Below are 22,820 nucleotides of genomic sequence, written 5' to 3'. Positions count from 1 at the left end.
CATCTCCAAATGCATATAAAATAGGTGAATGTAAACATGGCTACTGATGCAAAAACCAATTGTGTAGTTGATTATAGTAATAATTGATGACGGGCCCTTGAATAATGCTAAAATAATGCAAACCCAAGGTGGTAATGTGGCATGACGCGAATCAGAATGTTGACATGAGTCAATTATTCTGCTTATAGCACGGTTACCACAGACATTTCTCTGGTGTTTATTTTAAGACATGTAATAGGTTAGGTATGCATTTACATAAAAATAATCAACAGCTGTGGGACATTTCTCAACCGATCAGAATAAAGTATTCAACAGGCCAGTGGTATAAACAGAAATAACAGTTGGACAACAATAATTCATAAAGACTTTACAGTGCTTGCATGCAATCTCATGTGGAACTTACCATCATTTTTTATAGATTTATCCTAAAGCTCACATTTCATTCAAGTCGAGATTTTTTACTTGATTGATGACTAACATCGAACATTGTTTTGCTGGTGTGCTGTTAAGAAATGTCCCCTTCATATATGAAAGCCCTTTGCCACTCTTTTAACCAAGATTTAGGTTTGCTTTCAAGTCCAACATCTTTTCAAATGATGGTGTAAATACACTAAACCCTAAAATGTGACTCACTTTGGCATAGTCTTCCATGGCCAGCAGCATTTCACCCATCTTCTCATACATCTGTGCTCTTCTGAAGTACATGTCTGGATTATCTGGCTTGGCTTCGATGGCTTGGGTGTAGTTGATTATAGCTGCTGTAGTTTCTCCTCTTTCTTTGTAGATTTCTGCTCTAGACATGAAGGCATCTGGAACACAACTGGCATCATTCAGGATCTTCTGAACTGGAGGTCTGCCCTACACTGTTTTTTTCCATCCCGCCCCACCCACTCCAGCAAAATTCTATTCCGCTCCAACCTGCTCCCGCCCGCTCCAGCAAAATTATGTTCCGCTCCCACCTGCTCCCGCCTGCTCCAGCAAAATTCTATTCCACTCCCACCTGCTCCCGCCCGCTCCAGCAAAATTCTATTCCACTCCCACCTGCTCCCGTCCGCTCCAGCAAAATTCTATTCCACTCCCACCTGCTCCCGCCCGCTCCAGCAAAATTATATTCCACTCCCACCTGCTCCCGTCCGCTCCAGCAAAATTCTATTCCACTCCCACCTGCTCCCGCCCGCTCCAGCAAAATTATATTCCACTCCCACCTGCTCCCGCCCGCTCCAGCAAAATTATATTCCGCTCCCACCTGCTCCCGCCCGTTCCAGCAAAATTCTATTCCGCTCCCACCTGCTCCCGCTTAAAATTCACTGCGTTCACCTGCTATCTGCATAGAATTCATTTTCTCAACGAATCCCGCCAAATTTAGATTTTGTCTCCAAAATATCACATCAGGACTATTGTCGTATACATTTATGCATCCAGTAGCTCCTTTTATCTAAAAGTGCATTACAAGGTACACATTTTTATCATTATGTATGTTTCCTGGGTTCAAATACAGAAACATATCTGTATAAAAACATCTATACCGTTTTTGTACCCTAAAATTTGATTAAGCTTTTTATAGCAGTCAAAGTTTCTTTTAAGCTCTCTTTGCTTTATCTATAGCTTTTATTTATTAGCTAACCTCAGTATACTGGTGTAATTATACCAATACCAATATGAGTTATTATATGTTATTAGTTTGAGCGTTTTGAAGAGGAAGCTTTGCATTGTGAGCATACATTACGTGTACACAATGCAAACTCTTTTATTTCAAAAGAGCAAGGCCAATCCTATGACCTCCAACCAAATGGGTCCTTTATACCATTTTGTCCAATACAGAGGCAAGGCAGCAATACTATACACTGCTGTTGTATGGTTTTCTTGTTTCCCTGCTGTCGCTAATGAAAGCGGACTCATGCGCACACCTGCATGCTTCATGTTGTTCTTAATGATGATGTTGAGATCTGCCAGAGCTCGATTGGGGTCGTTTCTCAGCAGGTAGATGTTGTGCCTGTGCCAGTAGGCATCCAGTAAATGGGGCTCCAGGGAGATGGCCTTTAAAAACAGAAAAACAACAGATCGATCATGAATACTTAATAAACTAAAAGATATAAACAACTAGCATCTGTAGAACATTATGTTTCACTATACTGTATGTAGTAAACTAATATGCACGGAATAAAAAAGTGGACAAATATATTTCATATTACTCTACTGTATGAGCAATAACAATACTGATGCTAGCCTAAGCAAACATCCCTGTTAACCCTTGTGGGTTGTTCAAATTCACTACCTTTTGGGTTGTTCGTGGCTATTAACAGCCACTAAATTAAACTTTGCATAAATCTGTTAATCAACCCCAGTACTGATCAAAACTACCAAATGTTTACAAAAAAACGATTAACTCTTTTAAAACTGATTTTAACTCTTTAGTTGCCAAGTTCATAAGTGATGTCACTGATTTGGAGGAAAAACATAAAATGACTGATTTTCAATATAAAAGTGATTGTGTCTTTGAAACATTTCAAAGAATTTTCTCAAAATATGTGTAAATATAAGATTTGTCACCAAAAATCATTCCATTTGCTGAAACACAGAGAAAGTTGTGGCCAAATTAAGATTAAAAGAACCCCACAGTGGCTGTTAAGGGTTAAAACAATGCCTTACAGCATTTAGATCTTCAAGGGCCAGGTTGAGATGACCAAGTTTGATTTGAAGCGCTCCACGTCGAGTCAGGTCAAAAGCACTGTGATTCCCACGTTCACTCATAACTTGGGTTAGCTTGGCTACTTCTTGCTCCACATCAGCTGTAGTGATACCTTCATCCAGAACCTCAGACATGTCCACTATGTCCAGTTCCTGGATGTTATCATGTAAGGTCTGGTTCTCTTCCATACCAACTGAAACAGAGACTGTACTCTGAACCTTCTCCAGAGGTGGAAAGAGCTCATCAAACCAGACGTCCCATAAGTCTCTAACCCACTCTCTGGGTGGCGTTGTGTCAGGTATTCCACCACGATCTGCGGTAAAGCTCTCAAAATCGAGTAAGAGAGGGAGACTGAGGCTGTTAAGAGGCGAAGAAAGACCTTCAGATGGTTTGGGGTTCCATGGTAACTGACACATAGACTCACTCCTGTTAGAGAATTAAATAGACAAAAGCATTACAATAGTCTGAAGTGGTCTGTTTAACCCTTTTAACAATGGCCAAACCACTGTTACGCCCCTCTCATTGTTTATCAATTCAAAAAAATGACAGCAATTGACATAAAAGATATGAATGTTTAATATAGGTTAATTTAAATAGTTAGTATTAATAATGAGAATAACAATATGTACACTGTGTACAATGCAACAAAAAATGATTTTCAAGAAAAAAAATTCTTAGTATTTTTGTCTTGTTTTCAGTAAAAATATCTAAATAAAAATTCTTGATGACCAAAAATATCAGATTTAAGTGATTTTGTGCATAAAACAAGCAAAAAAAATCTGACAATGGGCAAATTTTTCTTGAATTTTTCTTGAATTTAGTGTTTAAGAAAAATGTTCAAGATTTTTTTGCTTACCCAATTGGCAGATTTTTTTGCTTGTTTTATGCACAAAATCACTTAAATATGATATTTTTGGTCTAAAAATATACTTATTTTCTTGGGTCGTTTTGCTCATCAAGAAAAAGCATCTTAATTAAAGAATTTTTGATATTTTTACTAAAAACAAGACAAAAATACTAAGAATGTTTTTTCTTGAAAATATTGTTTTTTTTTTTTTGCAGTGAAAAAATGACTTTCTTACTTAGTATTTTTGTCTTGTTTTCAGTAAAAATATCTAAAAATTCTTTAATTAAGATGTATTTTCTTGATGAGCAAAATGATGATGAAAGTGTTTAGACAAAAATATACAATTTATGTTCATTTGTGCTTAAAACAAGCAAAATTATCTGCCAATGGGGTGACATTTTTTTGCTTAAATTGTTTAAGAAAAAAGAAAACTTTTAGATTTTTTTCTCACCCCATTGGCAGATAATTTTGCGTGTTTTAAGCACAAATTCACTTAAATTATATATTTTTGTCTAAAAACTAGACAAATACTAAGTAAGAAAGTCATTTTTTGCAGTGTGTTTATCAGTTGAGCTATAAACAACTACATAAGCAAAAGCCATGGGTTCGATTTCCAGGCAACACACATGCTAATAAAAAATGTAAAGACCTAATGAACTGTACTATAAGTTTCTTTGGATAAATGTGTCATCTAAATGCATAAATGAAAAATATATACTGTAGAGGTTGTTTTTAAATTCCAGTTTCGTGTAATATGGATATGTACATGTAAAAATTAACCTTTTAAGTGTTCGTGGTGGCTCACTCAGTTTCTTCCGAACGTAGGCCATCTTGACAGAGACAAGTTTCCTTTTTGTATTAGCAGCCCTCCGTTTAAAACGGGACACATTTGCCCTGTCTGTGCGTTTGCGTGGGCTCTTCCTGTGATTTGGGATCTGGCAGGTCTCCTCTGAAGAGTCTGGGCCAGTGTGAACATCCTTGGGTTCGGTCTGTCGTCTGGCACTGGGTGGGAATTCTCCAGCCGGAGGAACGCAGACTGATTTTTTCTGTAAGCGCACATGTTCCAGCTCCTGAGAGAGGCTGTTGAAGTCAGACCGCAGCTGACGAAGAGGCTCAGGATCTGGGGTTAAGTGCGGGGCAGAGTGGGGCCGTCTGGCCTGGGAGTCCAATGGGAGTTAGGAAATTATTAAAGAAGAAATCTGGTTGCATTGACTGTTCCAATACAATAGTTCATAATAGATTTATATTATAATATACAGGCATACTGCAATGAGCCTGCATTAGTTTTCTAAATCAATAATGAAAACTGAAATATGTGAATAACCTGTTCTTTTGTGGTAGATGGACTAAATAACGCCAGTTTCGTTGTTCTCAAGTCTGACAAAGATTTGCTTTTACTAAACGAGACAGTTGCCTGTGGACAAGGGCAGACTTTTAGAGATGGCACAAATAAAATCGTGAACAGACAAGGTCTTTTTTCTTGAAGTAATGAAGACAAATTTCCAGCTTTGTGTAATACTTTTCTTTTAGAATAATAATTTAATGAACTTACTTGTTCTGGCACCGTCACATGGCTAACTGACTCCACCACATCATCCAGCAGATTATCTTTGTACTGGTCAGGCCGGGTTACCTAAAGACATTAAGATGAATATCTCTTCATTAGGGTATATATACTGAATTTCCAGTTCATTTCAAGCACAAGCAAGTAAAAAAATACAGGGAAATATTAAAAGCTGTGATGCAAGCATTCATCTTTTTATTTAAACTCTTGGCAGAAACCTCTAATTGCTTTAAGTATTTTCTTCTATTATTTATTTTGAGGATGATTGCATTTAAATTAAGATAAGTATGAGCTTAGAGAAAAGCAAGCATGCATTAATATTAGCCACAGACACAAAGACCACACTGTCTGTCTTCTGTTCTCTATACTTTCTAAAAATATTCAGGGTTAATGATGAAAGCAGACGGGCAAAAAACATCTTGTGGTTTTTTCAGCAAATGTTGCTGTTAAAAGTCCAAGAGATACTGGTTCATGTGTTAACGCTGCTGTTGTACCTGGTATTCAGGAAAGAGTTTTTCTTTCATAACACACGGGGCACAGATGAATTTAGGAGGTACTGGATTCCAGAACATTCTGAGCTCGCTAGCACAAAGTGTCGCCTATAAGAAATAAATTTTTTGATCTGTTAAAGTTTCAAAAAACATGAAGAATAAATGTGCAATTCTATCTTAACCCTTTAACTGACATCTCTACCGCACGGTAGACCTGTCAGAAATAAAAGGTACTATACTGCAAAAAATAACTTTTTTACTTAGTATATCTGTCTTGTTTTCAGTAAAAAATATCAAAACATTCTGAAACCTAGATGTATTTTCTTGATGATCAAAATGACCTTAGAAAATAATTCTAGTTTGTTAGACAAAACAAAATACAAGTGAATGTGTGCTTAAAACCAGAAAAAAATCTGCCAATGGGGTAAGCAAATTTTTCTTGAAGTGTTTGAGAAAAAATATTTTTTTTCATACCCCACACTCTCAGAAAAAAAGGTACATGAAGGTACAAAAGTTGTCACTGGGGCGGTACCTTTTCAAAAAGTACACTTTTGTACCTAAAAGGTGCATATTGGTACCTTAGAAGTACATACTGGTTCCTCAAAGGAACATACACTCAAAGAAATAAAAAGTTGTATTTACTTAATTTAAAAAAAAAAACTTTGTCAAGTGGGTTCCACATAGCTTTGTTAAGTTATGTCAACAAATAAAATGAAAGTTGTATTTACTAAAAAAGTTTGTGTAAAATTGACAATTTAAATGTTGCATGGACTAAAGAAATCCTAGTAAAGTCACTATTATGAAACCAATGAGATGCAAGTCTGTATTGGTTTTATTAATCTGTTACTTTTACGCAACAATGTTATATTGGCTGAACAAATAATTTTGAAGTAAAGCTGACAAGACACAGTCTTTTGTTGAAATTACTAAGTTAAAGTAATTATATGCAGTAACTTGTGTTTGTTAAGTAAAGTGAACAAGAAATTATTTAGTAAAAATGACTCCAACCAAGTTCATTTTTTGAGTGATATCTGTGCCAAAATGGGTTCATTTTTGTACCTTTATGGAAATACAACAAATTGAAATGTACCTTATGGTGTACAATATTATACCCTAAGGACCTTTTCTGTACTTTTAAGGACTAATTTGTTCCAGTTAAATGCTAGGGGTACATAACATTTACCAGTACCTTTAAAGGTACAAAATAGGCCCTTAAGGTACAGTAACATACCCAAAAAGGTACAACATTGTATTATGTTTTTTATAACTGTAAAGGTACAAAACGGAACCTTAGGGTACCACCCCAGCAATAGTGAGTGACCTGTCAGAAATTAAGGTACTAAAGCTGTCACTTGGACAGTACCCTTAAAAAGCTTGTAATAGTGTATGTTTCACTTACAGCTTATAGCTACAGATACTGTATGTACCTGCGAGGTACTAATATGCACCCTTAAGGTAAAAATGCTTTTGTACCCAATTTCTGAGAATGTGTGAAATTTAGTCTATTTTCATGTCTACATTTAAAAGCCAAAACTAAACAATTCTGCATTGAAATACAATGCATGTGTGTCTAATGCCACCTAGTGATCAAATGTTACCAGTATCCTGGAAAAAATTACCAAAAGCCTGTCATACATCTGCTTTCTTTTCTCATATGAACAAAACATTAAAAATCATTTTAAATATGACAAATAAACATTCTTTCTTTAAAGATAATGTTTACATCACATACTTACATTTTGTTTGGTAATTATTACAAACACCTATTTATAAATCATAATTTCCCTCAAGCAAAACCGTTTGTGTGTAGCTACTCAATATTGTGTATTTGTCACTTTGTCTAAATAAAAATCATAACAGATGTTTCTTACAGCACGTCCGCACATTGTGATCTGTGGTCTTTCCACATAAAATTCTGCTATTCTCTTCCAGTCCTCCAGAGTATCTGACAGCTGTTTAGGTAAGTGAGAAATGCAGTCTGAGTGTGATGAGACTTCAGCAGATTTAGCAGATACACCTTCACACACCAGCCTACAATAAATAATAGAAAACCAGCCCTATAATGATTATACCACGAAGTTCATTGAAGGAAGACTTTATGGCCTAAATGCATGCTGATTTTTCATGAGAAACAGTATCCTAAGACAGCTCCCATGTGCATAAAGCAAGGCAAATACCTCTTTATGTCAGGATGAGACAGCTGTCCAGGTGCTGCCATCTGCTGGTCAACAGGAGCTGTTACAGTAACCAGATTTTGTGTGTGGCAGAATCTGGAAGCAAACTGTAGTTCAACAGGCACAATTTGGCTTGCAGATGTGGTGCACAAATGATGGATGGTTTTATACCTCTCGGCACTGTAGACAGAACAAATATTTAGAGTACACCCTTAAAAGGATGTGTTCATTTTTACACATTGTTTTGTGTTATCCTATTTAACCCATTATGTGTCATTTTAATACATTATGTGTCACTTTGTGTTGATTTTGTGCTCAAATAAATAAAAAAAGATGCGTTAAAACAACACAAAGTGTGTTGTTCCAGTAATAACACAGAGATTGTTGAGAGTGTATGATCAAAATTTTAGGTTAATCTAAAATTGTACAATAGTTAGGTTCTGCTTTGAAGTTCTGGTAATTCAGACAAATTCATTACTAATCAAATATCTAATAATATTATATTATATTAATATCTTCTCATTCAACTTTATTGTAATATCTTATATCTATATTGTAAAATATAAAGTGTATATTCTCACTAGTGGTCTCAGACCTTTGGACCTTTGGACTAAATTCTTACAAGGGCTTGCTCACAAGTTTTTAATTTGCAAAGGTTTTCATGCATAATGTTGTGTGACAGTCAATCTGATTTCAGGGTCTCACAGGAAACTTTCTTGGACCTTAAATGTAAACCATTTTCGGTGCCAACTTGATCTAATATAGGCCATAAAACCAGCACAAAACGTCTGTTTGTGCAGACCGTCTCTGCCATAACTTCACACCACTGTTTGAACCATAGACAGCGAGAAAAAGAAAACTCTGAACCGACTGTGTGTGTGGGCCTTTTGTGTTCCTCAAACCTTCGCCACCCACGTCCCAGCGACTCCACTGACAGTGCCAATTTATTGCGTACAACTCGTTCACTCTAGACTGTGACAAGCTCGATTTATCACTCTGCTCTGGCACGGTTAAGCCTCACCGAAAGACCTGGAAGGTCACACCAAAGTCATTGGCCCTGCCTTTACTGAAAAGCAACATTCCTGAACCTTGCGAAGAAACCTTCAACCTGCCCGGCTATCCATCTGCCCCGCAGGCAGGCGGCTCTCATATAAGCCCTCTCAACCGCATCCAACACGAACCTTTCAGTGACCCTCGTGACTGGAAAAAGGCAGTAATTAAAAGACTCTTTCTCTGGAGTGTTTTTCTGGGAGGGAGTGGCTGCGCTACAGCCGCACAGGTAGTAAATCTTGTGTTATCAGCTCTCAGGTGAGTGGCGGAGAGGTCGGGAGGAGGCATGCGTGGGTGCGCTGGCTCCAGACGGACCCGTAGCGCTGTTGAGTGGGCTAAGTGACGGGTAATTACTTGCTGTGTTACTGCCCCTTAAATAGCGTTGAGGGGGGGCTGATGACAGCCTTAAAAGCACCTCTCAGGTACCGTGAAACAAGATCATTTACGTCCAAGGCCACCCTCTGCGCCCTTCCGACAGTGACGCTTTGAGAGATTGACGTGCTGATAGACTTTAATGCAGCATTATACATTATTATCATGTAGAACAGTGACCTTTGTTGTCATAACGCATATATCAAGTACACACTGACAATTATTTGGATACTTAAGCAACATAAAAAATTGAAAGTAAAACAAAAAATGTATTCATTTTAAAGAAAGAATGAAGCGCTTTTACATTTCACCAAAAAATAAAAAACTTGAGAAGATTTCACACCACCAATTTCTTATAATTATTTGCAAAAAGTGGCTCAGAAATGTTAAGTTAGTTTAAAAAAAAAATCATCATGGGCCGGTTTCCTGGACAGGGATTAGACTAGTCCCAGACTAAAATAAATGTAAGAGCTGTCCAAACTGAAAACAACTTTCAGTAACATATCTTGGAATACATCAGTGTCCTTTGTTTTGCCTCAAAATGCACACAAATAATGTTTTTAGTAAGGCATGTTTGTTAAAACTATTTCCTTATTAAACTAAGGCCTAGTCCTGGTTTAAGCTAATCCCTGTCCAGGAAACCGCCCCACTTTGTATCCAAATGATAGTTTAGGTTCTAAATATTGCATTAAATCCAATTGGCTAAAGTCCTGGGGTCACTGTCTGTATCACAGTAAATATAATATTTTTTACCTTCTATAATCTTTTTTAGGTGTCCAGGTTGCTAATAATGAAAGGCCCTGAATGGTTTTGGTCTGATGTGAAGTCCTTGCTCTTTGAATCAGACTATGTCCTCGAGCCATTATTATATCTTCATTGGTCACCTTAAAAATACAAAATATGCAAAGTAAAATGCAATTAAAATTATTTAAGCTGAAGTGTGTATTTATGGGTGTTTTAATAGCCTACTTAAAAGACTATTGGAGCTAAACATTGTGGTTTGGTGATGTGATCAAAACCTTTTCAAAATAGTTAAGAATCATACATTAACCACACAGTTTATTAATGAGAGATGAGATATGATATGACTTGAAATTATTTGTTTTCTGTCAGACAATAAAATTGGCAAACTTTGCATAGATTTTATGCATTTGTCAGAAGCTTTTATCCAAAGCAACTTACGATGCATTCAGCCTATACTTTTGTATCATTACATGTGTTTCCTGAAAGCAACATCTTGTAGTACCACAGCAGTGAGTTTTGCACAAATAATCACCCCTAACATATCTTTAGAAAATTTGAAATATGATTGTAATAGCTAATGTGGTAATCATTTTATTTGAATACATTTTTTGATAGCAAATGTTTCAAACAATAGTGTGCAATGAGTTTACCGGTGATAAGAGATCCTCAGCTTGTTCATCATCACAGCCAACCTTACGTATCCCCTGTAAGCCTGACACGGTCATCTTACAGACACCAGATGGCATGGGTAGGGGGCACATTGGTCTTGAACATCTTTCTTCTGGCACACACACATGTAACTGTGGTACCGTGGAGTCACATCGAGTTGGCCCCTAACGGAAAATAGTACACATGAGAATTCTGAGTTTTCAAAAACATATGACTTTACCCATCACAAACAGGAAATACTATCTATAAAATCTAGCAAGGTTCCCACACCTTAGCTAACTTCAAATTCAAGGACCTTTTAAGGACTTTCCAGGTCCAATACCCTAAAATTCAAGGACTAAATGTGGGGACACATTTCAAGTGAGAGCAAGGTTACATCGTGTTACTTTTTAAGATACATTGTTACAGTTCCCTTTCGAGGGAACTTGCGCAGTGTCACTGCGGTGACACTTTGGGGACGCCTCCAGGGGTAAGTGCGTCTGGATGTGTATATCAAATTCAACCAATGGTGAGGCTTAACAACAAAGACAGGGTGACGTGGGAGCCAGGAAGTATATCGCTATCTGAAATATTGCCAAAGACGGCGTTACAGGGACGCGGGAAGTATGGCAAGGGAGACGCAGCGTCTCGTTCCCTTCTCAGGGAACAACAGTTACATACGTAACCCGAGATGTTTTCATGTGTCAAACACAACTATTCAAAAAAGCATTTTGATATGAATCAACATTCAAATACAGAAGATATAAGCATTTAAAGCGAACAGTTTAACACGTGTGCTTAAAAAGTCTAGATTTTTTTATGATATTATCCTACACTGCACAGGGAGTAATATGGATTTTTTTCCAGAAAACTTCTTGCATAAAATAGATTCAAGCACTTTCAATGACCTGTATCTATGTATGTATATTTTCAAAAACTTCCCAGGGTCTTGAATATTTTCCCCCAGATTCACAAACTTTCAAAGGTTTTCAAGGATCCGTGGGAACCCTGTCTAGGTTTTGTTATTTTCTCGCTGGCAGCTTCACAATTCGAGATTGTCTAATATTTACTATACCTTTACTATAGTGCTTCAGGTGAAAGATTCATGCTATGATGCAGACTAAAAACTGTGTTTCATTATCGTTTTAAATTTTAAAACACAAATTTAAACAATTTTGCAGTTGCAATGATGTGATGCCCTTCTGCTTTCCAGATAAAAGCTGGCTTCATATAGACACTCAAATTAATTCAAGCCCAAGTGATGCAACTGAAAAAATTTGAAAAGTTTACGTTTTTTTATTTTGCAGGATGGGACCTGGTATGATACTGTTTGATCCAAATTGTGCTATATTATGTAATGAAATGCACACATTGGTGTAAGTATTTAAATATTATGGATATCTAACAATGTAAAATGAAAACATAACAACAAGCAACACGTTGTCTTGGCTAACCTCATAATAAGCACTACAGTCCAGATGTCATTACCTGCTTAGTGATTTCATTACAGATGCTTACTTCCTTTTGCAGCTGACCAGTACTGTCATCATCTCTTAGGTGCCCACTTTCCTTCACTAATGTGTCTGTCAGAGTCTCATCTTGCGCCCTCTGCTGGTCACACTCATCTGGCTGTTCCAATCCTGCAATAAGTTGAGCTTCTTTCAGCAGCTCAGGGGTAGATTTGACACTTTGCATTGTGCTGGAGCCAGAGCTGCATAATTCTGATTCCATTCCCCCTTCATGCGCTTTCTGTTCAGAGCTGTCCAGCTTCAGAAGGCCCTGCCCTTTACAGAAAGTGGATTGGTGGGCACAAGTCCTAGAAGTTTTCTTCAGTTTATAAGAGTCATTTACTGACAGATTCTTTTCTGATATGGGCTTAATGGGACGTTGCGGTCTCAAGGACAAGGAAAGTGCTTTGGTGGTCCCAGCAAGAGAGGCAATGACTGGTTTTTGGACAATCTCATGTCCGGCTTTAGAAATTGTGTTTAATGAAGTGTCTTTGGAGGAAATCTTTGGGCTTGTTTTCTGAGCTTTTTTCATTTTGTAGATCTTTCTTGGGATGTAGTATGGGGCCGTTTGCTAAGGAGAGAAAACGTAAAACGAGAAAGGTGAACTTCTGTTTGAAGCTCAACATACAGCAGGTCAGGACACTGGTATCAGCAGAATTGTTTTCTCAGGTTGCAAGGTTAACCTGTGATAACAGGTATAATCTGGAAAAGTAGGGTAGGTTTGAATGGAAGTTTGGGAGAGTGATTGTGACTGGATTCAACCTATCTTACATTTATTAAAAATATTACTTATTGTACTTCATTTTTATAGTATTATTGCCTTATTTACTGTACATCCATTTACAGTCATTCGAAAATTTTGAGTTAAAAAATCATTTAACAATCAACATTAAAGATTATTAATATTAATTCAGTTTGGCAATACATTTCTTCACACGTCTATGCTGCTTTTAAAAAGCCTATAATTTTACATTGCAAATATGTGAATATCTAAAATAAAATCTCACCGTGTCTTTAAAAAGCATTTGTCTACAAAACTATTTTTGCCCCAGGTTTGTTGATAACCTTCTCTTAAGTTATAAAATCTGAGCTAGCCAGTTAGCTAACGTGCATGCTCAAGTTAGCCCACTCTTTTCCCACGCTCTACACATTTAAGAAAAACTTTAAAATCTTTTTTAAACAATCTTACCTTTTCAGGAATGCATCACCTAAAGTATAACCTTTGCCAATATACTGAAAATTAATTGTATGTCTGGTAAATTGCTAAAATATAACTGCAGCTTTTACCTCAGAAACTCAAACAGAGAAACGCCACGCAGCGTCTCCTAGCAACCGGCCTGCCCGTCTGCGCGTGCCAGAGCTGCCCAGCAAATATCAAATAGTGAAGTAGATCATTATCCAGCCCTTATCAATCGTTTTTATTTTATTTTTGTTCTTGCATGCATTATTTCTTCTTCTTCTTCTTTTTTCTACGATTTTTACTGACTGACAAAAACGTAACATTTCTAACTGGTAAAACTACTGTGGGTGAATTATGAATAAGCTTTCAGTTATCCACAATCACTTGACCGAAGTAATACAAATATATATGTCAGTCAAATGCATATTTTTTACGTAACGTAATACAATAGGCCTACTACATAATGCAATAAATAAAAATATGCATTTTTGCATAGGCTACTAATGATGGTGAAGCCTTACGAGGATAGAATAAATAGGCCTATACAAATAGTCTATACAAATATAAAAAATGCACATATTTGGGCATATTACCTATACAACGTTAAATAAATTAACAAACAGTGCACATTTTAATTTTGAAGCTGAAATAATTTAATACACGCATTAAATCGCCTGAAATTAATGCTCTCTCGTCGTCCCTCGTGGGGGCTTTGACATGGTCTAATGTTCTTCTGCTTCATGGGCCATTTCATTGCGTCCTGTGAGAGATCGATCTGTGCTCTAATGGTGTCATAGATCACTGGTGATAATCCCGTGTTAAGTGGATGATCAGCGCTGTCATTCGCTCATTAGCAGGTGTACAGTGAGAAGTCAGATCTCTTGTTTATCTGAGCAATAAAGGCCGCGAGATGATGGGGTTTCTGGCTCTAAACGATTTACAAACAACCAAACTTAATAGGTTTCGAAAATAAATCATTAAATAATAATAGGCTACTTAACTTGAAATTAAACCCATATAGATATGTCATTTTAACACATTATTATAATAATTTAATTTAATAATAGATCAATTTTGTGTATTAGCCTACAATAGGCTCAGTTGGAAATGTTGAAATGTATATTTTCAACTAATTTTACTAACTGAATGTGCATGTGTCAATTATATATTAATGACTTTAATTAAAGCCATGTTAAGTAGGCTATCATAAACTCATTGCAATTCAATATTAATATTTATAACACTAATCTATAGCAAATATTATTATATTAGGCCTATATTATGTTTAAAAGATCATAACCAATATTTAGATGTAAAATGTTCTGAAATTCAATTTACGGTAAACGGCTAGCCTATATAACATTTTAAAGTGTAAGTTGATTTTGCCCAAACGTTATTACAATTTACACCATTTAGTTTAATAAATAAAATATGGCATAAATGTTTAGTTCTTTATGATATTATAACAGGTAGTATTTAGGCTACTTTAAAAAAACGCAGTGCAATAAAAACACATGGGACATTTTCCCTGTTTTTAAACAGTAGAGTAAAAGGTGTTCCTGGAATAAAAATTCCGGACAAATGAGACCTAGAAAGTGGGCTGTACCGTATACGTAACAGGCAGGGGAAGATCAGTGTAGTCCCATTACTTCTCACTTTACTCAAGCCGAGCGCATCATCCCGTCAGTGATTGCGCGCACTCTACACACACGCACGCACACACACGCTGCGGGTCTGCACGAGCCGCGGACTTCCTCCATTATGTTGGGCGCAGTGAAAATGGAAGGACACGAAACTCCAGACTGGAGCAGCTACTATAGCGATGCACAAGAGGTAAGAGAAAAATAAGACTGCGAACATTTGCAAACTGCTGGATTAGTCAGAAACTTTGTAAATGACAACACGCCGTGTTTATGCATTATAAACGTGTATTCACCTACAAACGACTTTTTGTGGAAAGAAATAATTTTATTTTAAAAATGTATCATAACTTTTCTATTGAATTACTGTCAGAAGCTGAGAAAACATCTGATAATCAATCGACCAACCCACTTGGTGGCAGCAGTGATCCCACTGGAAGTTGGTCAATATAGTATAAAATTGGAAGAGCTTAACAAATTCAATTTATTTTGAATTATGGAAAAATTAGTAGTTATTGCAACTAAACATCTTGTTTGCATTTCTTGTTTAATTCGTGGGTAATATGCATATTTAAATAGCATGTTTCTGTCTGCCCTGTGCAATTTTAGTCTTTTTGGTGACTTGCAATTAATAAATTAGAATCGCTTTCACAGTCAAACTTTATAACAAAAATTTATAATTGAAAGGCTTTTGTAAAATTATTTGTCGTGTGCGCAATAGTTTGCACATGCAATAATGTGTTATATTGAACGGCAATATTTGTTATATTGAAAGTGGCAAAATATCGCTCCGGATTAAAGATTTCAAAATTTATAAATAATAATAAATCAGACATTAACGACTGCGTTAATTGTTTTATGTATACTCAAGCTGTTAAATCTCCAAATGTTTTTTTAAAGTAAAGAAATATCAAAAGAATTACTAATATGTTGTAAAAACATTATGAAATAACAAAAGTAGGCTATTGCTGATTAAAGCATTAAAAGTATGTATGGCAGCTTGCAATTTGCAGAATTTTAACGAAAAGCCTGTTTAACAAAAATACAGTAATAAAATGCATGAATTCTTTGCTTTCAGGTGTATTCTCCCATGACGAACAGCGGTATGAACGCTGGGCTGGGCTCCATGAATAACATGAACGGCTACATGGGCATGTCGACCAGTGGAAATATGACTTCTAGCTCTTTCAACATGTCCTACGCGAACCCTGCGCTCGGTGCTGGACTGAGCCCGGGCACCATGGCGGGGATGCCATCGGGCGCCACCGGTGCGATGAACGGGATGGGCGGCGGGGTATCGACCATGGGCACCGCTCTCAGCCCGTCCAACCTAAATGCCATGACGGCTCAGCACAGCTCCATGAACGCCTTGAACCCTTATTCCAACATGAGTCCCTCCATGAGCTCCATGAGTTACGCACAGCCCAACCTAAACCGGGCCAGAGACACCAAGACTTTCAGGAGAAGTTACCCACATGCCAAGCCGCCCTATTCCTATATATCGCTCATTACGATGGCTATTCAACAGGCACCGAGCAAAATGCTTACTTTAAGCGAGATTTATCAGTGGATAATGGACCTGTTTCCCTACTACCGTCAGAACCAACAAAGGTGGCAAAACTCCATCAGGCATTCACTGTCTTTCAACGACTGTTTCGTCAAAGTCTCCAGGTCGCCAGATAAACCGGGAAAAGGCTCCTACTGGGCCCTACACCCTGATTCTGGGAATATGTTTGAGAACGGCTGTTACCTGCGCCGACAAAAGCGCTTCAAATGCGACAAAAAGCTGTCGGCGGGTAAGGGCTCAGACGGAAAGAGGGAGCACAACAGTGGTTCGGGTTCGCCATCGAGCGACAGCCCCGGCACCAAACCCGTGCATATGGACTCCAGCTCAATAACCTCGTCGAACCACTCGTCCAGTCCGCACAGTTTGGACCACAGGAGCGGTACCACCAACTCCGAACTCAAAAGCACGGGCGCACAGCTCCACTCCGTGTCTAGTTCGGCCACATCTCTTTCCTCTATACCTTTACCCCCTCACTCTTTGGGTCACGAGTCGCAGCTGCACCTCAAGGGAGACCCCCATTACTCCTTCAATCACCCGTTTTCCATCAATAATTTAATGTCCTCTTCAGAGCAACAGCATAAACTGGATTTGAAAGCTTATGAACAAGCGTTGCAATATTCCTCCTATGGCTCAGGGATGTCGTCCAGTTTGCCCATGGCCGGGAGAGCCAGCATGGACCCATCGGCTTTAGAGGCCTCGTACTATCAAGGTGTGTATTCCAGGCCGGTTCTTAATACGTCTTAGTCCATGTTTTCATTTTCAACTGCTGCCGACGAGAAAAAAACTTTATTTTATTTTTTGCATGCACATGGTGCATAAAGAACTGTTACTTTAAAGTATAAAGAATTGTGTATGTGTATAATAAAATATTGTAAAGTGTTTCCCTTGAATGATTGTATATCCCAGTTATAAATCATTGCTAGTGTATTTAAAATCATTTGAGCTTGTAAAATACTTGTTGTAACCCCCAAAACTTGTAGTTCCCCACCATATGTTCATGTGTTACAAACGTGCACGAAAGAAGGTCAACCTTGGTCATGTAGAAAAATGATTGTTGCTGGTTTAAAAAAAGCCATGCTCCTGTCTGTTGCAGATGTATTTGAATGTTGTCATTTTACTCATTGTTTTGGGGTTTATTTACCTCGTTTTGACAAAAACACTTTAAATCCCAATCTTGTACTGAAATAAATTAATCCAACGTGGAAATGCATTCTGAATAAAATATGTATTTCGTAATCAAACAAAAAAATTACAGTGTTTGTGACGTTCTTATAAAAAGAGGGAAATATATGAAGGCGCGCGCCAATTCCTTTGTATTTTGGGCAAATTTATATTTGAAATTTACTGCAAAAAACAAATGTGATAAATTCAGTCATTTATAGAAATATCAGACTTCATTTATTTGTGTAGTCTATTTTTAGAAAACTTTGTTCTATTTTTATTTTTTTTCTATTTATTTGTTTTGTCTATTATATTGTTCTTGCAATAATGACGCATTCCCGCATCAATCCATAACAGAATAAGTTAAATAAAATAGTAATCCCCGAAATTTAAAATTTATATACCGTCTTCCCTCGAAGGCAGTTTTTGGCTGAGTCTCTCTGTTTTTGACTTGATGTTGGTAAAAGACCAAGAGAAAATCCAAGTCTAACACAAGCGCAGCCTGAAAGACTCGCTTCATAAAAGATCCGATCGGGTTTTAAATGGGATTTTAAACAATATCATAGAAAGGCCAAATCATCTTTTTGTGAAGCGTAACCTACATGATGGGCACGTGAACCTGAACAGATTTGACTTTGATCATGGTATTTTGTACACACGCATTTTGGCTGAGTAGCCGTGAAATTCATTTAATTATCGTGTAATTCCCCCCCGATGCGTAAATAAAATGGATAGTTGATTCAGGCGTCAGAAATCGCTTTAGAAATACAGATCATTTTATGCATGCGACCACAATTATGTCTGCAATTATTCAGCTGACACTTGTCTTTTATTGTTAAATTGTGATATTGTTAAATTGTGAATTAAAAAAGAGAGATAAAGATCATAATTTTCTAATGACAGCCCGACGCAGATTTGCATGATATCGAATTACATGAGGACAGAAAAAGTAAATCTAATAAAACTGGTAAATTAATAGCGCTGATTAATACTAAAATTTGTAAAGCATTTAAATAGTTTTTAAATTATTTTTTAAATAGTAAAAAAATAACACTATCATTGGTATGTTTGAATAGGCCTAATCTAAATTATTTTATCATCTGCACGTCCACGATAAGAAAACCGCTTATACAATTAAAGTGCCTTATAAAACAGATTTAATATTTTTTATTTTATTACCTAAAATATTTAGCTAGATCACATCATTTTCCCCAAATACACAAAATGGCAAACAAATATTTATTTAATAATTCTTGCATTTGTTTTACTTTTATAAAATAAATTTAAGTTGTTTTGGTGATGTACACATTTATAAAATAACTACACACAGCGCCATTATCAAGTTCATAAATCACATTACTGTGACAATGCCCTCATATCAGATCATATAACCAAAACTTTGTCTTTATTTAAACCTTACGTAAATATTTAAGTAACGAATGTTGCAAAATAAATGACTCAACGGGATGCTAATGAGAATGGTAAAGACATCACAGCATTATTATGAGATTGCTTCTATTAAATTCACAAACTGTTCACTTGGGTAGTGCAGAAATATTAGGCGAACTTATTTTTAGGGTAAAAAAATGAATGCATTGTCTGTATACGAATGCATTAATAAGGAGAACTATCTGAATGCCAATTCCATTATAAATTTAAATAAAACATTGGTTGTGTATTTAGACATGTATTAATAAAATGTAATTTGTATTGCAATCATATTGTAAATTTGCCTGAAAGCGTCTATTGCTTAAATGTGATAATTGATATGGTTTGTGCGAACCTGTTTTTGTGATCAAATTTATTTTCTATCCAAAAACTCTTCGATTTCAGCCTTTACGTTGCATACAATCCGTGTGCATCTTCTTTATATCTAAATGGCCAGACGTTATTAAGGCATAACATATGTTATCAGCGGGCAGTGTCCAAGAAAGAGGTTTCAGAAGCGCCTTGTTGTCCAACTTATGTGGCATTTCTCGTTACCCCATCAAAAGCCCTGGCGCTTTCTTCGGCCTTATGGACAAAAATTTCGACAACAATACACATGGCCCTTTAGTTCAAAGCGCCCATCAGCGGGCCTTCTCGTAGACCTTTATTCTCTCTCTTTTCATTCGCAGTTTGGAAAAGCACTACAGGGCCAAGGCGCTCCTAATACCTTCTGATGGGGATTGAATTAATTATCTCCAATAACACAATTGTGCTTGGCCAACGAAAAGAGCAAAGCAATACCCCTTCAAAAATCACACGCACGAAAGAAAGGAGCTTTCAAAGGCCCAGTGAGAAGAGGGAGAGATCTCTATCCGAAATCAGCTTTAGAAGCAGCTGGTTTTCCATTAAAAATGATACGGGAGAAGTTTATTAGGGCTTTGTGTCCCTCTAATATGCATCGACCATGTCAGGTTGGTGGTCTCGCACTCCCCTCGTGGTGCTCTGCGTTTTATGTCTTCATTATTCTGGACCAGGACTGAAAGAGACAGTTGGTTTTGTTGGGGTTTGTCGGAGAAATCAACAAAGGATTTTGTGCATTTCTTGATATTTATACTTGTTAAAAGCAGATACAAATTTTGGAGTTTAATGTTGAATAAGAGAATATGTTAAATTGTATTTACGCCCTGCGTAAATAAGGTCAGGTCGAACTTAATGCAAAATTTACAAATCATTTCGTTTAATTGACCAAATTCAAGTTTATAATTCACAGTTTATTAACCTCATCTCGGTTAGCTAATTAAATAATGCGCAATAACTTTAGTGCACAAAAACCAACACACAAAATGCAAGCATATGCAATAATTCATCATTAGAGTTACGGAAAAAAACACGCATCAAGAAAATGCGCACAAAACGACATAAATTGGTATAAATAAATGTGAAAGCACATAGAAACGGAGAAGGAAGGCTTTGAAATATTTCGTGTCGTTATAGCAACAGGATCAGTAGCGCTTTTCAATGAGGGTCATTCACTATATGCAGCCGAAACACGGTTTTAATTAAAGCGTATAAAAGTTTTTTTGTAAGTCGATGATCACGCACACTGAATTTGGGGGGCGATAATCGGGCGTTTCACTCCACATGCCCTAACACACACACACACACACACAGACTCGAGCCTTCACACCCACCCTAAGTATGCATCTTAAACAAATCTTTAAAAACATGCACATCTCAAACAAATCATTTAAGAATGCACGTCTCAAACAAAGTTTCTCGTTTGGAGAAAAAAGGTTGGAGCACTATCAAAGGACAACACTTTTCTTTGGAGACGTGTGGGGACACCCAGGTTGCGCCATCTCCACGGTAACCTATAGGGAAAAAAATCGACAAGCTTGTCCTGGTGTCGGGGCATTTATTTGAAGGGAGGGCAACTCAGCAGCACGTCTCGCCTAAACAGCCCTCACCGGTGCATCTAACATATTTCTGAGTACATAATCGATCAGCTGAAGAACAGAGCTGAAGGACGGCAGGGAAAGGAAACGTAAACCATGCCCATATCATTGTTTGGTGTTTGTAGTCGTCGGTAAATGTCGACAGATCTCTTTGGTCCATTTTATATTTGTAAATTATCAGCATGCAAAGCACTCGCATTTGGACAATCACATTTTTTTAAGAATTCAAAGAAACACAAGCATTCCTTTGTTTAGATAATCTGCGCCTTATAAATAGTATACATGTAATTTTTTAAAAGGCGCATAGACATTCCTTTCCGAACATGATTAATTTCGTTGATTTAATTAATTTTCTTCCAAATAGTTTTCTAAGATAAGATTAAATATTTTTACATCATATATAAAACGATTAATGAGACAATCATGTCTCTCATCTCACAATTTTAACAACTCTACCTCACAATGTTATTTGAATTTTAAAATAATTTACGCCTTTAATTTACGCGTTTAATTTGTGTAATTTAGACAAGCACGAGACATATATTTCAGTCAATTATGAACAATAAACCGGCAGATTTTAAGGCAGATTTGCCTTACTACAGACTTATGATTTTATGAAATGAATTAAAGAATAAATTCTTAAATAAATTGGTGTTTAAAGGCTATCATCCAGCAGAATTTAATTAGGTTTATCATATTTCGGGTAACATGTGAACCAAGAGCAAAAACTCTTCGATATTTATATTACGTTTATATGTTACGATTGACAATAATCTGTGGGGATAATATATTCAGAAAAAATAACGGAAAAGCACAAAAAACTTTTTTTTATTAAAAGTAAATACTGAACAAGATTGAATGATAAATACTGATTGGGTTGCTTCTGCACTGTCGATTGTCCTTTTCATTAATTTCAGAAAAAACATGAAAAATACCCGAAGATCAAGTAAACAATAAGGAAAACTATTTAAAAAATCAGCTTGGTCTATTAAATAGCTGAAAACATATCTCAGTACTTGACCATGTAACTGTCCAATCGATTGGTTGCTTAAACTGACCCATAGCATTTTTTTTTAATAATAAAGACCCAAAGAGCAGAATTGTGTGAGAGTTAAAAAACTGACAGAGGATCGTTCATTGGTGAATGCAGTGTGAATGAGGTTAAACATTTACGATCCAGTTTCTGAGCCACCCTGCAATGAGAACAGGACTGAGAGGCAGAAAGGCACTTCCAGCCTGTGTTTACGCAGGCCAGGCTTCGGCTGTTTGCTCAGAGTTAAATGCTGCAGCCTGGACACCAGATGTGGCCGTCTGCTCGGGTCGCCCGGCGGCCAGTTAGTCAGATCACCGTACGGACACTGCCTGTTCCAACTTTCTTCCTTAACACCTCCACCAACCGCTCCAACCTGAACATGAAAACACACAGAGAGAGAAAGCAAAAATAAGTGATTGTGTCAATGAAAGACAGGCATGACAAACGCAGACCGACTCCATTCGGTTTTCTCCTGACACAAGGGTGCTCCTGGAGGAGTGAAAAAACAGAGAGGGGATGTAGATGCTTCTTAAAGTGGGTGAGACATCCATGCTGGTGTCAATGCCCAAATCCTCCAAATATCCGCCTGCCTTTACTCTGGCAAACAGAAGCCTGAGTGTGGTGTCATGCGATTGGTCGGGGTGAGTAAACCTGTGCTTATGAGGGCGATGATCCCGAAGACTGTGGAAATGGAGGAAGATCTGGCTGGGTGAAGGGATTCTTTCGGAGCAAATGAAAAATGGGCATGAAAACAGGCCTGTCTCTTGCC

The 22,820-nt window shown here is 37.1% G+C and overlaps 3 protein-coding genes across 4 annotated transcripts in view; 1 reads left to right on the top strand and 2 right to left on the bottom strand.

The window, feature by feature from the left end:
- ttc6 (tetratricopeptide repeat domain 6) overlaps positions 1-8,845 on the bottom strand; it is a 30,016-nt gene extending 21,171 nt beyond the window's left edge. The window contains exons 1-8 of the mRNA XM_073812472.1: positions 8,787-8,845; positions 7,769-7,945; positions 7,463-7,622; positions 5,089-5,169; positions 4,317-4,693; positions 2,650-3,115; positions 1,908-2,037; positions 634-809 (exon numbers count right to left, since the gene is read on the bottom strand). Of these exons, the coding sequence (XP_073668573.1) occupies positions 634-809; positions 1,908-2,037; positions 2,650-3,115; positions 4,317-4,693; positions 5,089-5,169; positions 7,463-7,622; positions 7,769-7,945; positions 8,787-8,845 (1,626 nt within the window). The remainder of the gene's footprint in view (positions 1-633; positions 810-1,907; positions 2,038-2,649; positions 3,116-4,316; positions 4,694-5,088; positions 5,170-7,462; positions 7,623-7,768; positions 7,946-8,786) is intronic.
- A 6,088-nt stretch (positions 8,846-14,933) lies between these two features.
- On the top strand, positions 14,934-17,989 carry foxa1 (forkhead box A1). Its single transcript, XM_065253707.2, has 2 exons — positions 14,934-15,100; positions 15,986-17,989. Exons 1-2 carry the CDS (start codon positions 15,029-15,031, stop codon positions 17,216-17,218), a joined length of 1,305 nt encoding a protein of 434 aa, XP_065109779.1. The 5' UTR covers positions 14,934-15,028; the 3' UTR covers positions 17,219-17,989.
- Positions 17,990-21,857: 3,868 nt separating this feature from the next.
- mipol1 (mirror-image polydactyly 1) overlaps positions 21,858-22,820 on the bottom strand; it is an 83,287-nt gene continuing 82,324 nt past the window's right edge. For both annotated transcript variants that reach the window (XM_065253693.2, XM_065253695.2), the window contains one exon: positions 21,858-22,424. In XM_065253693.2, coding sequence (XP_065109765.1) covers positions 22,358-22,424 — 67 coding nt within the window. In that variant the 3' untranslated portion in view covers positions 21,858-22,357. The remainder of the gene's footprint in view (positions 22,425-22,820) is intronic.

The sequence above is a fragment of the Paramisgurnus dabryanus genome, chromosome 17 (assembly GCF_030506205.2).
Source record: "Paramisgurnus dabryanus chromosome 17, PD_genome_1.1, whole genome shotgun sequence".
In the NCBI taxonomy this organism is placed as follows: Eukaryota; Metazoa; Chordata; class Actinopteri; order Cypriniformes; family Cobitidae; genus Paramisgurnus; species Paramisgurnus dabryanus.
This window is presented reverse-complemented; position numbering and strand designations above follow the sequence as displayed.

Coding starts and splice junctions, on each gene's coding strand:
- foxa1 (XM_065253707.2), top strand. CDS start 15,029: ATGTTGGGCGCAGTGAAAATGGAAGGACACGAAACTCCAGACTGGAGC. Junction 15,101..15,985: donor ACTATAGCGATGCACAAGAG/GTAAGAGAAAAA, acceptor CTTTGCTTTCAG/GTGTATTCTCCCATGACGAA.